General features: G+C 40.4%; 1 protein-coding gene across 15 annotated transcripts in view; it reads right to left on the reverse strand.

Annotated features, from left to right (window-relative positions):
- Nucleotides 1–17,039, reverse strand: part of BAZ2B (bromodomain adjacent to zinc finger domain 2B) — a 188,031-nt gene that overhangs the window by 68,778 nt on the left and 102,214 nt on the right. For 12 of the 15 annotated variants that reach the window (XM_081187187.1, XM_081187188.1, XM_081187189.1 and 9 more), the window contains 4 exons: nucleotides 14,001–14,162; nucleotides 6,874–7,062; nucleotides 2,181–2,342; nucleotides 236–429 (listed from right to left, as the gene is read on the reverse strand). In XM_081187187.1, the coding sequence (XP_081043313.1) occupies nucleotides 236–429; nucleotides 2,181–2,342; nucleotides 6,874–7,062; nucleotides 14,001–14,160 (705 nt within the window). In that variant the 5' untranslated portion in view covers nucleotides 14,161–14,162. Of the gene's footprint in view, nucleotides 1–235; nucleotides 430–2,180; nucleotides 2,343–6,873; nucleotides 7,063–14,000; nucleotides 14,163–17,039 lie in introns of those variants that run through there. The other 3 variants (XM_081187193.1, XM_081187192.1, XM_081187194.1) reach the window with 1 other exon arrangement.

The following is a 17,039-nucleotide window of genomic DNA, read 5'->3' on the forward strand; positions in this document are numbered from 1 at the left end:
TTCATTCCAGAGGTCCATTCTTAACCTGAAACCATTCTTAACCTGAGGTACCGCTTTAGCTAATGGGGCCTCCTGCTGCCGTGTGATTTCTGTTCTCATTCTGAGGTAAAGTTCTTAACCCGAGGTACTACTTCTGGGTTAGTGGAGTCTGTAACCCGAAGTGTTTGTAACCCGAGGTGTTTGTAACCAGAGGTCCCAATGTAAGACTTAAAGTAAGATTCATCACTGTGATTACCTTATCTTTAATCTTGACAGCTCTGGCATCCAGAATCTGGTTTTTATTTTGTTCTTGGTTACATTTGCGACTTCCCCCCACTACGGTTATAACCTTTGCTTGTCCGGCAGAACTTGCAGTGGTGGTAGATAATACAGACGTGTTGCTGCCCGATACTGAAATGGTACTGTTGCCATTTACTGAACCATTAACACCTTGAAAAAGAAATTTTAAAAGAAAATTGAACTTCAGCAAACATAATATCAAAGTTAAGAGTCGAACAGGTTTGCACACTAACTGTAATGGTGAGCATTTAAAAGAGGGTTCTGCATACATGTTTGAACACTATTAAGTAAAATAATACAATATGCTTACTCTGGACATGTTTTAAAACATCAAAACTAGTTAAATGGAAAGAATCAAGTAACATCAACAGCAATAGCAGCAATTTTGCCAGGAGTTGTTAGGCACATTTCCTACAGCAAACTTCCTTAATCTAAAGGGCAAAGCTGTAAATGGGGGGGGGGGGGAGGACAGAAAGGTAATTAAAGAAACATATGCCATCTCTCAAAAAGACCTTTCCTTCAACCATTGAATAGAAAGCTAAATATCTGAATAGCAGAAGGTAAGAAACCCCAAAAATCTACAATACCTCATCTGAAAATGGTGTGAAGCTATTCTATACAAAGTCAGACCATTGTAAGCTGAGTACTACCGTATTTTTCCATCTATAAAACGCCCCCATGTATAAGACGCCTCCTATTTTGGGGGACTCAGATTTAAGTAAATGGGGGGAGATGGGGGAAAAACCTAGTCTTATATATGGAAAAATACGGTATCTTTTTTTACTAACAGCAGTTTCTGAAGGTCTTGAGGAGAGTTTGGATACATGAGACTTTTTCACATGAGCTGCTGTGGATTAAATCCAGGACTTTACACATATACTGAGTTAATATGCATGGTTTATCCCGTGATACTGGGAAAATCCAACTGTTTCATGGGAACTGTCTGCCTCATGAACCAATAGTCCTATTCAGGGCTCCCCCCCCCCCCGACAGAACTGAGTTCCGGCTCATCAGGTGGGCATCATTGTAATTATAAGAGAACAAGGGAGGCGTTCATGTTGAGTTCCAGCACCTCTTTTCCTACAAAAATAGCACTGACCTATTTCCATCCGTATTAAAAATCACTGTTTTTGAAACACAAAGCGAGAGGATGCGCAATGACAGTGCAGTTGAACTAATATGGACAGTTTATCCACAGTGGAAATAATAAACATTTACTTGCTATTTTTTTAAAAAAAAAACAACATAGGGAGATGATGCACAGTGACACTGCACTGAAATACATCTATACCATACATTTCAAACAGGTGCGCTTTATTAAAACAAATAGCATATTCTGAAGGCCAACATTCATGGGCATTTTAAAACTCAGCACTTAGAATTATAAACAGATAGGCTTAATGCTTATCTAGTATAATGCCTGAACTGAGATAAAAGGCTTTGGTTTCTAGAGAGAGAGAAGGCTAGCCCCATACTACAAAAAGAAAAAGAAAAACCTTTTACTTCTCCTCTGCGCTTGCTAATTGCAAGTAACACGCAGGCTGCTAAGATATAAAAAAGGTTAAGAAGAATAACAGAGCAGGAGGACCTGGTGGCTCCTGTTGAAGATCTACACTGCAATATTTCACTAACTGAAGCTGGAACAAGAAGAGAGATTCCCCGGCCGCGCAGCTGCTTAAAAGGGGTAAGCCATGCTACCCACCCCACCCCCCCGGCCAACCAGGTCTGCCCGCAACACAGCCCCACCCGGAAGTGGAGCGGCCTTGCCTGCAACATGCACATATGATCCAGGTGTATCAGGAATATAAGCTCCACAGGGAGAGAGGATCAGCTGTGGCACACTTAATTTACATTGTTGTTTCTGAGGTTACCTTACTTACATTTTATGTTTCACGGCTTACCTTTCTCCAAATTGCCTCGGGTACTTTTTCCGGCCGTCCTCGAATGGAATGAAGTGGAATCATGATTTTGAGCGGGAGGAGCAAACAAAGGAGATATTCCAATAAGGGATGGGAAGAAAGTTGTGCCAGTACGCGAGTGCATGTCTGCATTTCGCCACCATTCTGTACAAACCAGAGCAAAGAAAATGAAGAGAGTTATTTGAGGATTTCCCTCTGGACAATTCCATACACAGTTCCTGAGCAGATCTGCTGCTGGACATTAATAGTAACCGGAAGTCCTGCCTTTAAAATGCTCAGCTGTTACCATTTTCTGTATTGCTACTTTTTTTAATAAACAGAGTCAAGGCACAACTATCAACTTTGAATTAAATGCAATAAGCAACTGAAAATACAGCTTGTGGGCTTTTCCAGACAATCTGTTTTTTTAGCATTCATCCTGATTTGCTGGTACTAAGCTTATGCAGAAATTGTTGTTGTTCAATAAATTTGTATACCACCTTTTATCCACTTCTTCTGGTTTTTGGTTAGCAAAGTCTTTAACCTTGCCTGTAAAACCAGAGCCACATTTTAAACATGACATAGGGATGCGGTTTTTTGACAGCAACCCCCAAGTCATCAGTAATGCACACTAGTATCTTTTTAAATGTTCACATGGAATCAATGTGTTTGTTTGTTTTTTACAAAAGTGTCAGCAGAATAGAACACTAGTTATTGTTTCGTGATTTAGAAGGAGGACATTATAAAATCTACAGGAATGTGCTCCCTATAACATGGGAGTCAAGTCAAACTGACACGAGTTTCAAAATATCTGAGATGTGCAGAAAAAAGGGGGGGGGAGGCAATCCCTTTCCTGGTAAATGAAAAAAAACAAAACACTGATTAACAGAGCTTTCCCTTTAGGGCTGCCTGGGACTTGCAAACAATGATTTTTCTAGAGTGATGTTAGCAGCTTTTGCTATGCAACACAATTTGATACATGTCTACTCAGAAGTAAACCCTATTGAGTTCAGTGGGACTTACTCCCAGGGCAGTGTGTAAATGATTGCAGCCTAAGCCAGTTAAAAAAGATGAAAAGATTTTAAAATATACAATCTAAGTTATTTATCTTTTTAAAGTTCTTCCCACTGCTGCTCATTAGCCCAAATCGAGCACTGATTTTGGAAGAGGCTTCTAAGGGAAATAACAGTATCTCTATTACCTACCATGATTAAAAATATAAAATGGGCAGAAAACTAGAAAACACCCAGTAGGGAACAATCTACACAGGCAAGTTTGAGGAGCAGATGACAAGATGTTCTCATCTTAGAAATTGGTCTTGCAAAGATTCCTATGTGCAATTATGCTTTTTTTATATATAAAAGATAAACTTTAAAAGGAAAGCAGGCAAGCTTAGAGGTGATGCCATTCAAAATCTTTATGTAATCAAGTTTGCTCTAAAATCTCCCTTGCTCCCGGTGCTCTGCAGGAGGGCTTTCTACGGTTCATACATCAAGTTCCTCGGTGAATGAAGACAGAAATTGTGCCAACAACAAGCAGTCTGCCATCATTATATGGAAGCGAAGCTGGAATCCAGCAATTCTAGGCAAATTAATGGAATTAATTTGCACCTAATTTATATCAATGTTTTTGATAGCAGGTTTCAGACTACATATCACTCAGCCTGAAAGGAAGGTAAGAAAAAAGTGGGGAAAGTTGATGGTAGGTAATATGATGTCAGGACTCTTTATGCTATAGTGGCCACTTACGAATTGCCAAAGAGGAGGGTTAAAAAACAACAACCCAATTTGCATAAAATCTGCATGTACTAATTTATATGTATAGAATTACTCAAATTTAAATAGAACAACAATGCATCACACCATAGTGGGAAGACTGTGATCAGGTGACCTGTGAGTGAGTGTCCTGTTGGGCAGGACTTACTGATGAGCAACTTCAAATTCCCTGCTCAGCCTTTTTAGGGTTCTTGATCTTTACATTGGACCACTCTTCTAATAGAGAACTCTTTCAAATAGAGAGTGGTTCTCTGGTGTTGGTTTGCTCTCTGGATGGTCTTCTAGAAGCTGGAGTGGCATTCACTGGTTTCAATCTATACCAGCAGGAACTCTCCCTCCATGCAACATCCCAAATCTGCTTTATGGGGTTGGGTGAGTGTCCAGAGATGTGGGGAGCACAGGGGGCTTCTAGGGGGAAGACGGGGAAGGGGAAGTCTTGAGTGAGCAGATGCCTGCTTGAACATATATTCAAGCAGACATATATTACGCAGAAAATTGCAACATGGATTACTATTTTGACTTGAAAGAGAGCAATGACACAAACACAACAAAAGAGGAAATAACTAAGTGGCACGAAAGTAACCGGCAGCATTGTTTAGGAAAATGAGCAAAGTAAAAATGGGTATGTGAAAAACAGGAACTATCTAGGAGAGCAGGCAAGAGACCAGTGTGCAACAACTCCTTGTGTAGGCAGAACTTCCTACTTGTGTAAGGATTTTCCCACCACCACCACCCCTGCTCACTTTCATCATAGAGATACCCAGTGGCGTAGCGTGGGTTGTCAGCACCCGGGGCAAGGCAAGTAATTTGCGCCCCCTAACCCGTGGATTTGCGCCCCCTAACCCTAACCCCCAGATGTTGCACCCGGTGCGGCCGGGCCCCCCTGCACCCCCCACGCTACGCCACTGGAGATACCTTTAAGGTTATAGTCATACCCACACTGTAGTTTACCCCTCACAGAGCTACAATTCTCAGCACCCTTAACAAACTGCGGCTCCCACGTGCGTTAAAATGTATGGTATCTATAACTGTATCTCCACTGTATTTGGAGTTTTGTTGGTACCAGAATAACAGCAATGGTATTCCTAGTGCTCATGTGGGAACTGTATGTGAGCATCATAGGTCCATAAAGAGCTATGGCGTGCCAGTAGTCATGAAATCGCTATTCATGGTGATAACAGATGTGCCACCATGTCTGGGATGTGTCTGAGATGACATTGTACCAACCTCAATGCAGGCAACCTAAACCAATCTTCATCCATATCCATTACAGTGCAATCCTACATGTCTACTCAGAAGGAAGTCCTATTGAGTTAGAAAGGACTCACTTCTTAGTAAAGTGGGTACAGGATTGCAGCCTTACTGACCGAATATAAAATATCGCAATATTATCTATCTACAAATAGTTTTCATGACCAATAGAACTGTACCTTATGAATGAAAAGAAAATCTATATTGGGTGGCTTGCGGCTAGCTAAAACATTCAAAAAGTCTTTCAGGTAAGGTCTGTTGCTCTATAGCGACTTACGAAAGGTCCAATTCCTTAGAGCACCCTAAAATACAAATGCTACTGAAGTATAATCAGTTTTTTCTAGAATGGAAAAGGATTTCTCATCTCTTAGAGCAAGACAGGACTGCTGATTAACTCTCTGAAACAGGAAGAGCAAATATGACACAATCCAAGAGCAAAACCTTTTATAGACAAAATTGGGACATTTGACGTAACCGGGAGTGGGGGGAGGAATCAATGAGCTGTCACAGAAACATCTGGTGTGCTAAAAAGAATTGTAAAAATACGTATTCATCATTCATGGCATATTCAAGCCACAACCAAGCCACAACTACACTTATGTCCAAATAAATAACAAAGCTATATGCTATCTTAACTGTGGGGAAAGATTTCTAACAAATGGGGAATACATTATTTTACCACAGTATGCTCATCCTAAATTTTCCATCATAAATGTAAGTGGGACCATCTTTATTCATGTTTACCTGTAAGACACTGAGTTCAATGGAGTTTACTCCCAAGTAAGGATGACTGCCAAGTGTGTAAAGGATTGCAGTTCTATTTGTTGTACCTATCATTGGCATAATCTCTGAGAGCCAACTATCATAAAAGGAAAGCCATACCTAATTTGCATATTTTACTGTAGTTTTCATATTGTTTTAGTAAGCATGACAGAAATCAAGCTTCAGTTTCTGGCAGCGTGCACCTATTCTACCAAAAATGTTTTTTTCTTCTTCTTTTTTTTAAACCCGAAAATTGTGATGCTAAAACAATCACTCAATAATTATGATTCAGTCCTTGAAAAAAATATTACACCCTGAGGCCTCTGAAGTACAATGATAACCACCTTTTTATTGTTCTCTCTCTCCCCCCCCCTTTTTTCCCCTGGTCTTTCTGGCACCACATTTTCAAGCCTATTCCTGAAATCATGAGAGCTAGAGACTTGCCTGTATTTTTAAAAATTGGATTCTCAGGCTCTAATAATAATCCGTATTATTGGTGACGCTGATGATAGCTAAATTAAAGCCACCCATCCAGAGTGTATAATTCTATAAACGTGGTTACTTGAAAGTAAACGCTTGAAAGCTGAAATGAATGGATACTAGTTACCAAATATTGTGCCAAGCCTGAATTTTTTTATTACTCTGGAACACTTGAATTGATTTTGACCATTTGGTTCCTGATCAGGCATTTCCAGTTCTGCTTATGTTCATCCAAACTGCCTTTATTAAGACTGAAAAAATGGGGGGGGGGTTAAATTGTTTTTTTTAAAACAAACAGTAAAATACAAATTTATTCTTGGGCTACTATTCTACTCTTAGTAACAGAATATACAAAATTTGCACCTATTTAGGTTAGGAACCTTCACAGTCGCACCTTCCAATTAGTATTTCTTGTAATGAGTGCTTACCTGGAAAAGGTGCTAGTTGGGGATGTGCTGCTAAGGCTGTGGGTGTACCAAGTGTCCCCAAGCCACCAAATTCTGTATGCCCTGAGCTGGCTGTATGTAGACCAAAGACTGGGTGGCTGACCATTGGGAAGGCACTCGACACTGTGGACAGGTTACACGGTTGATCCCCAGCTGTTCTGAATAAATGTCCTGAAGGGGGAAAGGCAACACATGAAAACACACTACAAAGACACACACATTCTGCTCTTGTGACGTTCTTGCAAATATATCGGGTGGGATTCAACTAAGTTTCACTCAGACCAAGTCCACTGAAATGAATGGTCTTACCTTAGGCGCGTTCACAAATTCTAATGGCCCAACTCCGAGCAAAACTACTACCCATCATATTAATTGTTTTCCTCTTCTTAAAAGGGAGAAGCTTTCATTGATTTTTATTTTATTATCTGACCTGATCCGAGTACAAAAGAAAACTCAAGTTGCCTTCCAACTAAAGGGATCATAATAATTTTGACATGGTTAAGGTGCTATATTCTTTTCGTGTACCTGCGAAGGATTAAGTGCTAGATCTTTCTATAGTTTGAAAATACACAAAGAGGAGCTTTCTTCTCCCATTAACTAACATACAAATCTTTTATTCAGTGGGACAATCCAAATAACGGCATCTTCTCCTAAACAGAAAATAAATCTGAAGCAAATGACAAAGCAATGCATTGTTAGAGCCACTATTTTTGCTCGCACACTCAAAACATCTATTGTGTTTAAAGCAGAATTCAAGCAATTTAATGTTGATGCACAAAACAGATAGGTAGCCGTGTTGGTCTGCCATAGTCAAAATAAAAAAATTCCTTCCAGTAGCACCTTAAAGACCAACTAAGTTAGTTCTTGGTATGAGCTTTCGTGTGCATGCACACTTCTTCAGATACACTGAAACAGAAGTTGCCAGATCCTTCTATATAGTGACAAAATATTCCATTCATTTTTTAAATAGTGATTCTGCATGTCAGTTGCTGGGGAACTAGCAGCAGAAGAGGGCTATTGCCCTCATGTCCTGCTTATGGGATTCCCATAGGCATCTGGTTGGCTACTGTGTGGGAAAGGGTGGTAGACCGGATGGAACTTTGATCTAATTCAGCAGGATTCTTCTTGAGTGCCAGACTTGGACCAGGAAGACTTGAATTCCAAGCCCACTCTGCCTTAAAGCTCATTGGGTCGCCTTGGGTCTATCAGTATCTCTCACCCAACTTATCTCACAGGGTATGAAGAAGAGGTCAATGAGGAAGAGGTCACTTGATAGATAGTAGGTATGAAGAGCGATTCTAATTTTTTCTGCATTTTAATCAGAAATTACATAATTCACACTTCTCAAACTAATAGTCAAACCAATACACAGCTTTCCTTCAAAACTTGTACTTCTCCAAATTTTGCGAAGCAGTTCTCCAATTAAAAGTCATATTTTAGTGAAAAATACATTGAAAATGTATTTTATTGGGGAATATTGCTTGAAAAATATGTGTAGTAGCCAAAACTGCATACAATAATGTGTCTATTAGGAGTACTGAATTTAAGACTGACAAAAGAAGAAACTGAACTGCCAGATTCACCCATCCCTCTTGCTTCTCTCTCCCCACTTTTCAGCTGCTGTTTCTATTATGCTGAGGGATAATTCTTGTGATGTTTATAACTGATCACTAGGTGGTACTATTTGCATCCTCAGAGCATTTGCGCATAGAACAAATCCCTTTACTTCCAAACCTCCTTTACTCTTTTGTTTTAATTGCCCATGCATGGTAAAGACAGGGGAAACACTGCAGTTATCACAAGAAACACTAGTGTTGTCCCATTTTCCAAGAAGAGAAAGAAGTCATGTTGTGAGCTCCACCTAAGTGGCCTAGAACTTCTGGCGTTACTTAAGTGACACAGGAAGAGCAGTAAAACAGCAGTTGCACATTGCAAACGTCAGAAGCGATGCAAGGAAAGCCATCTAGGGGAAAGGCAAAGGAAAGCGTATTTGCACATAAATTAAGGGAAGTAAGTGCAAACAGCCTCAAACAGGCCACTTATAATTGGTGTTGGCTGCCTCTATAGGGCAAGTCATTAATCTGGGCTAACTCGAAATGCAGAGAAGTCTCCTGTCACCATGGCCCTTCAAACAAACACTTCTGTGAGACTGTGGTCTGACGCTAGCCTCTTTCTATGCTGGATCACTAAAAACCCAAAATTTGCTTAAGTAAAGATAATTGCAACAATAAATCAATTTAAACCAGACTTCCCAGGGTCAGTGTCCATGTGTATCAGAGCTCTACTATGACAGAATATGGCTTGAGTTAGACATGCTTATATGTTATTGCACATTTTGTGTCGAACACCAGCCCTCTCAACATCAAGGGGCACCAACAGTAATTTCCAGATATATTTTGTCCATTACCATTAGACTGAGTGCAACAATTTTCTCAGGCAGCAGATGATGGGAAGCAACAGTGGCAGACCTCTGAGCTTTTTCTCCTAAGCCACTTGGTCAGTCCCGTCTGTTGGGAGATCTGAGCCCTGTGTGCCACAGCTATGTGGACTGACCTTGTATTCAGTGTAAGCCCAGCAGGTCTGTTGGTAAGTTAGCTCTAACTGCTCCAGGGTGAACTCATTATGCAGACACTTTAGCCTTATGCTTAACAGAACCATATTTATAAATCCAAATTTGAACTACTGTACATGAAGAGGCAAATGCATCAAAGCAATCGTGCAAACAAGCACTGAAATCATTTTAAATTCAAACAGTAATTTTAGGATGAGCCAAGTCAGAATATTGAGCACAATTTTGCTACACTTGCAAAGACTCATAAAAATAACACTCTGTAACATGAAAACATTACAATCGGGCTCTTGAAAACATTTTTCCAGGATATGCAAGCAAGAACCAAAGATATTAATTTTAAAATATGTGTTTTAAGAAAACATAAGAAATATGTTCAAAAAGGAATGTGTTTCTGGCTTGTCCTCAAAGCAAGTCATATGACAGCACGGTGAATTATACCGATTCTCTCCTTTCCTCCGACTCATTATCTTTTTGTTTCCTGATACATTAATATTCTGGCTGGAGATGAATATTTGTATTTCCTTTCATTTTTCGGTTTTAGTTTTCGTTCCCGTTTAAAGGTGCCAGCTTTCTGCATGCATGTTTTGCATAATGAAATTTAATACAAAACTACATTGCTTAAGACTCTTGACTTACATTATAATAGGTTGAATATTTTTCAGCAAAGCTTTTGAAATTCTACTAGCCAGTACATAGATAAATGATTGAAAGTATTACCCAAAAGGCCAGCATCCATTTCGACAGTGCTGGTGTCTTAGTAACAAGGAACGATAAAGGCAAATGCCTTTATTAATATTAATGAATTTTGTGCTGCACTATAATAAGCCTTTTCAAAAGAACTAAAAGGGATAAATACTTAACTAATGCCTTAAACATAAAACATTGGTGAACAAAATCCTTTGCAAAGCAAGAGAGGCACAAATTTGATCATCTAGATTTCACACACACACCCATCCCACTGCACCCCAGTAGTTCCACTGGAGATATGCAGACATTCTCTTTTCCAAGGGCTTCAGAAGGCAATTCTCATAACCACATAAAGGAGAGAAAGTGATACCTTTTACTGAGGTTACCTTTTAGTTTATGGGAGTGAAAGCTTCATTCCTATGATTCTTCTCATTATCTGATTTGCACATAGAAATAGCACCCAAAAACCATGACTGTTGTTTTCCCTAAAAACACTGATCTTTGAACAGCTTGTTGTAACATGCCTCTCAATATTAGAAGCGTAAAATTCACAGTAGTGGCAAATGTGCCTTCTGTGCTTTAAAAAAAAAAAAATATTGAGAAGAAAGCCTAATCATGCAGGAGTGACTGCAGATCAAATAAACATCTATTTTAATTAACATTTGTAGTAATTGGGTACCAATATTTAAAAACTATAAATAAAAAAGAGGGGTAAGCATGAAAAAGACTTACATCAAAATGCATGTACTAATACAGTGAAGGGTAAAATGTGTGCTCTGGTTGTAGAAAGTCTAGGTATATGTATTACATTAAGTCCAAGCATATGTTGAAGGAAATATGTGCACCTCACTTTTCAAACGTCAGCCATACAAATTCAGAGCTGGGGTCTAGATGAGAACATAGGAAGAGTTGGATGAATCAGGCCATCTAGTCCAGCATCCAATTCTCAGTAGCCAACAAGATGCCTATGGGAAGCTTACAAGAAGGACATGAATACAACAATACTCTGCACCCATCTACGATTCCCAGCAACTGGTATTTGGAGTGTAATGCCTCTGACAGTGGTCCTCCATGAATTTGCTTAATCCTCTATTAAAGCCATCCAAGTTGGTAGTCCAGTGGGAGCAAGTTCTATGAGAGCAATAGTCTTAATATAAGGGATTGAATTTGGCTGATTATTGGATTTGAGTTTACAACACGATTGTAAACATAGCTGTCTACTAGGTAGTAAGTCGCTTTCATTTAAAGTCATCTTAAGTTAAAGTTCATGCATTCTGCTCCTTGCAGGTAGCTATCCAATGCATGAAGGGTCTTCCAAGAAATGACCTTCTAGCCCTTTCACATGACAATGAGCTATGCCCCAGCCAGTACAGATGTGTATGTGGAGGGCTCCTTCCATGAGGACACGAACACTGGCCAATCATAAAGGCGTGCAGACTGATAGCTGATTGTGCATCAGTCAAGGGAGACTTGCCATCACATGCATTGGAACCTGGAGGAAAGGGCTAGCTGGATGCATCCAAGGAAGCCCATTCATACACTCTGTAGCCGAAGGTACCAAACACCCAAGCAGTTCCAACTAAATATGCTCAGAACCTTGATATAAGGTTTGAAAGTTCATCTAACCAACAGATTTCATTGTGAGGTGGTACCTCTGTTTACAAACTTAATTAGTTCCGGAGGTCCGTTCTTAACCTGAAATCGTTCTTAACCTGAGGTACCACTTTAGCTAATGGGGCCTCCCGCTGCCGCTGCACCGCTGCCACGCGATTTCTGTTCTCATCCTGAGGTAAAGTTCTTAACCCGAGGTAATACTTCCGGGTTAGCGGAGTCTGTAACCCAAAGTGTTTGTAACCCGAGGTACCACTGTATAACTAATGCTCTGAACCATATAGGGATTTGTTCAAACTTAATGCCAAACTATGGTTTGGCACTATGTGAACTTTCTCCTCCTCTTTCCCTCCTTCACGCATGATGAATCTCTCCCTCCTTTTCTTTTTAGTACAGGGATCTGAACTCAGGTGCCCATTTTAGATGTCATTATGTTTACACATTTAGAGGTTGTGTATATGCCAACCTCAGGATAACACCTATCTGATGAAATGGACTGCACTGTATGGAGGTTTATGTCATAATACAATTCTTAACCCTTTGTTCCATTTGTAGGAGGGTCTTACAAGCATATCCCCAGTAATTACTTATAGCATAACCTTTGATACCGCCCTCAGGGACGTGCCACTGAACTGAACTGTATGGGAATACTCAAAAGACTACTCTTGAGTAACTGGCTCCTGATTCAAAAAGGTAATGGTTTAAAAATACAACAGAAAATATATGTGTAACATAATTACTGTGCTCAAATTACACCCATTTGAAAAAGTATTTTTTCCAAAATCTCACTATACAGTTATAGCTGATTTCAAAGTACCCACAAATAACATATTATCTGTAATACAATCTCTCTGGCACAACACCCTGGGTTCCAGCCTGGGCTCAGTCTCTGCCTTGGGATTTGTGTGGCAGAATTACTGAAGTTTATTACAAGCTTGCTTAATAGACTATTGATTACTGCAAAGAAAATAATTATATTGAACTGGAGGAAACCTGAGCCTCTCTAATTGCAAGCCGAGATGAAGGTGTTTGTGACTTTATATCACAGAAAACAATAACTGCTAATACTGTAAAAGATAAATGGTGAATTAAATAAGTAGATGTTTTTCTCCTGTACTTTGCACACACTGAGATTGGTAAACTAACAAATTATCATGTGCGTCTCAGAGGTCACGTGAACAATGAGACTGGGAGTTGAAAAGAAAGCTAAGGATGCAATTGTGTTCATGTTGGAGTATCTAGTAAATTTAGCATTTACTAGATTTTATTGAACCATGCAGAGTGAACAGCAATTGCATAAGTGTTGCTGCGGGATCACAGCAGTGAAGCACTGGTGTGCTAATGTTTTGCTCTTGTTCAAAGACCTAACTATACATCTGAGAACATTCTATGTAACACTGGTCTTGCCCACTGTGTTATGCAATTAATCAGCAATTAAACACAAAATTCAAATTCACCCATCACAGGCACACTGCAGCCATATTCAGGTGTTCAATCCAAGTGATTAAGAACAGTGTGGAACAGGGGCATGTGGTTGACCAGTTGGTCACATCCCTGCCAGCCCTCCCTCTGCCATCCATCCATTGCACCACAAGGGCTCTACATCCAGGTGTAGTCTTTGCGTGTACAGCATTAGACAGGCAACCATCTCAGTTTCCTGTTACTCCATGTGGCAAATATACAGCACTTCCCCTCTTTTTTTGTAAGCTCTTCTCATCAAGCAAAAGTTCCATTGTTCTTTTAGCATTTACTCAGTTTCCAAACATGCAAACAGGGGCGTCTTGCCCATAGAGGCTAGTGGTGCGGGGCGCCAAGTTCTGGAGGGTGCCAGGGAAGAGGGGGAGGCTGGACGCGGCACCTCCCAGCATCAGCTCGCCGCCCTCACCCACCTCCGCCATGCTGCTCCGAAGCAGCGCCGCACCTGGAGCATCCGTCTGCCATGGCCACCATGGCACAAAGCGGCCAGCTGAGCCGGGAGGTGCCGTGTCCAGCCTCTGCCTCTTCCCTGCCAGAGGAGCTGCCCTCCAGCCGCTGCCTGCCTCCTCCAGCCCCACCGCCAGCACCGTCCTCCCTAAAAAACTCTGGGAAAGTGGGGGGGGGGAGGCGGAGGGAGCTCTGCACCACGGTGCCAGATATGCTTAAGATGGCCCTGCATGCAAAAGTCCTGAAATAATCTTTCAGGAGAACATTGACCCAAGCAAACCACATTGTAAAAAAGGAATTGGTAAGGCATATTCACCACAGGTGTTGATTGTGGAGCTAAGTGAGGCAGCTCCAGAGGAAAGGCTACCTTTGGAAACTGCTGAAACAACAGAAGAGGATGAAGATGCTGGAGACGACGTCGCTGTAGTAGAGGAAGCTGATGCTGCTGTTGATGTTAACCGCTCTCCAGACTCCATATCTATAATAAAAAGGAAACATTATTATTTAATTTCTTCTTCTTTTCTCCTTTGGCGATCACTCGTAGCTGAGTAAGATTGTCTTCCATGAACACAGTGTGACTGCGTAGGCCAATTCTGGATATTTAATTTACATACCACTTGATACTGAAATAATCTCCTGAGCAGTTTACAAAGTATAAAAACTTGTTACACAGAATAGGGATGGGAAAAAACTAAACCCACATAATGTTTAAAGACAAACTGAGGTAATTCACACATTCTGAAAGCATATGAGAACGAAAACACAGCCATCCTTCGAAATCACACTTCTCTGAATTTTGTGGTGCAGTTCTCTGGCCAAGTAATATGCAGAAGAAAACATATACTGTAGTAAAATTTGCATAAAAATGCATATATTAGATTAAGGAACGTACAAAAATTAGGCAAAAATTCCACTAAAAATGTGCATTTTAGGACATATTTGCATTAAAATACTAGTGAATTTTCATGAGGAATTTTTTTAAAAAGAAAATGCAAACAGATGTCAAAATGTGGTCTTTGGGGGGGGGGGGAGACAAACCAAGATAAAACTGAAACTGACAAATCTGCCTATCCTTAACACAGATTCTATTTCACCTGATAATAAGTCTACAAATGAACAAAAGTGCTGTCTGTAAGAGACATGTTCATAAATTAAAAGCACTGCACATGTAATAGGCTACTGCAAATGCAAGACTGGCACTTGAGGTTGGCACTGCTGGGCACTTGATAACGTCCACATTCTAGCAGGGGCTCCATTGATGAACCCTAGAGGTTCCTAGCCCTGCTGCTGCTGCTGCCTATTCACCTAGCCTCTCTGTGACAGCAGAGAGAAGGGGCAGCAGACTCCACTTGCCTCATCTTTCTGGGTGGCAATGCAGGCTGAGCAAATAAGGGTGACAGTGGTGAGTTTGAGCACTGAGAGTAACATGCTCAAGGGCCCTTTAAAGCCTACAACTGACACTGTGAAGATGTGAAAATGATGGAAATTATCCGTTTTCTAGAAGTCCCAGTTGTAAGTATGGCTCTGGTTACTTATCATTACAGTCATACCTTGGAAGTCGAACGGAATCTGTTCCGGAAATCCATTCAACTTCCAAAAACGTTCAGGAAACCAAAGTGTGGCTTCTGATTGGCTGCAGGAAGCTCCTGCAGCCAATTGGAAGCCCTGGAAGTCCCGTCGGATGTTTGGGTTCCAAAGAACGTTCGCAAACCAGAACACTCACTTCCAGGTTTACAGCATTAGGGAGCCAAAACGTCCAAGTACCAAGGCGTTCAGGATCCAAGGTACGACTGTCTTTTAAATCTATAAATAAGGCCTATCAGGAAAAAGAGGATAAATTCTCTTGTATTTGATGACAGGTTGCAACATCTTATTTTTATTATAGTTTCCTCTATGATGATGAACATTGGCTTGTTTGGCTATGCTGCCTGTGACCTTGAATAAATCTTGTGGGGGGTTTGAAGAGAGCCCATAATCTCAAAGAAATCGGTCTCAACTAGCCCCCTATTTCTGTGGCGACAGATTAAAAAGCAAAAATTTCATACAATTATACTGGTACTATTCAGACATGGCACACTCCATTCAAAAATGGTTTATACTTCACTGACAGGGTCCATTTGACACAAACAGGTAAACAGAATTCATTTCTACATGTGACTTGTTTACAAAGGTGAATGTGGGATCTCCCCACATATTACAATGGATCATGGCACTATTGTTTGTACTACAATCTGCTACCAGGGGACGGGGAAGACTCAACAACCCTTGCAAGATCAGGGCTCTCAAATGCCTCTCTAATTCTGGGATGAGTGATCCTATAAACAGCAGTAAGATTGCTACGTGTGCTGGAGGAAGCCCACATTTATAAAGAGAAACAAAAGGACTTGAACATACTTAAAGATGCATATTTCCTATGCAAATTATTATTTCGCTGCAGAGGGGAAAAAGCTGATGTTATACAAATGTGCTTGAGAAAAACCATGCATTTATAGTATCAGCAGTGCTCAACATTTTAAAGTTTCTACTAAAGACATATCTGCAGAAATCACTGGAGTGCCGCTTTGATGGATTTATTTACAATACTTAGAACGTAGGCCTGTGATTCTGCTGAATATATTAGCACTTCCTTTCTGTTTAATAAAATAAGAATGCTTCAGAAATTGTGCCGCCACTTTTCCTGTTCCATGTTGGCAACTTGCTAATTATTCAATCGTCTAAAAATATTCTGTAGGAAATTATATAGTCGACTGACCTTTGATATACACAGTAGCCCACTTCACACATTATGATTAAGTAAACAGACTGGTGGGGGGGGCGGAGTGTGTGCTTGTTCAACTCTCACCATCACCGTTACCATTGTCTTACTTATGGATCCACATGTGCTTTAGAACTATGGAAAACCATGGAAAGCCTCCATGACAGATCTAACACATTCGTGCTCACTAACCCCTCTTAGATGTTTACTTAATTCATCATCATAATGCCTGAAGATTCTGTCGGATGGACTGAACTGAAGCACAGGTGGCAACGAGTAAAACCCATCACCAGAAAAATACCAAAAGATCACAGAAATATATACACATAAATAACCTGGAAGGAATATTACTTCAGCCAATATGTTGCTTTTTTAGGGGAAAGAGAAATTAAAAATAATAGAGTGTTTTAACTGTGAAAAGAATTCTGGTTACATTCAGCTCAATGTCTGACAGGAGCGAGCCAGCAGTAAATCATATGAAGTAAGTGGGGTTAACTCTTTATTACAAAAAATAGGATCTGCACAAGAGTTTCAAGCCTAATGAGCACAGGTAAAGGGTAAAGGCAAAGGACCCTTGGACGGTTATGTCCAGTCAAAGGC

This window comes from Podarcis bocagei (assembly GCF_964188305.1).
Source record: "Podarcis bocagei genome assembly, chromosome: 1".
NCBI lineage: Eukaryota > Metazoa > Chordata > Lepidosauria > Squamata > Lacertidae > Podarcis > Podarcis bocagei.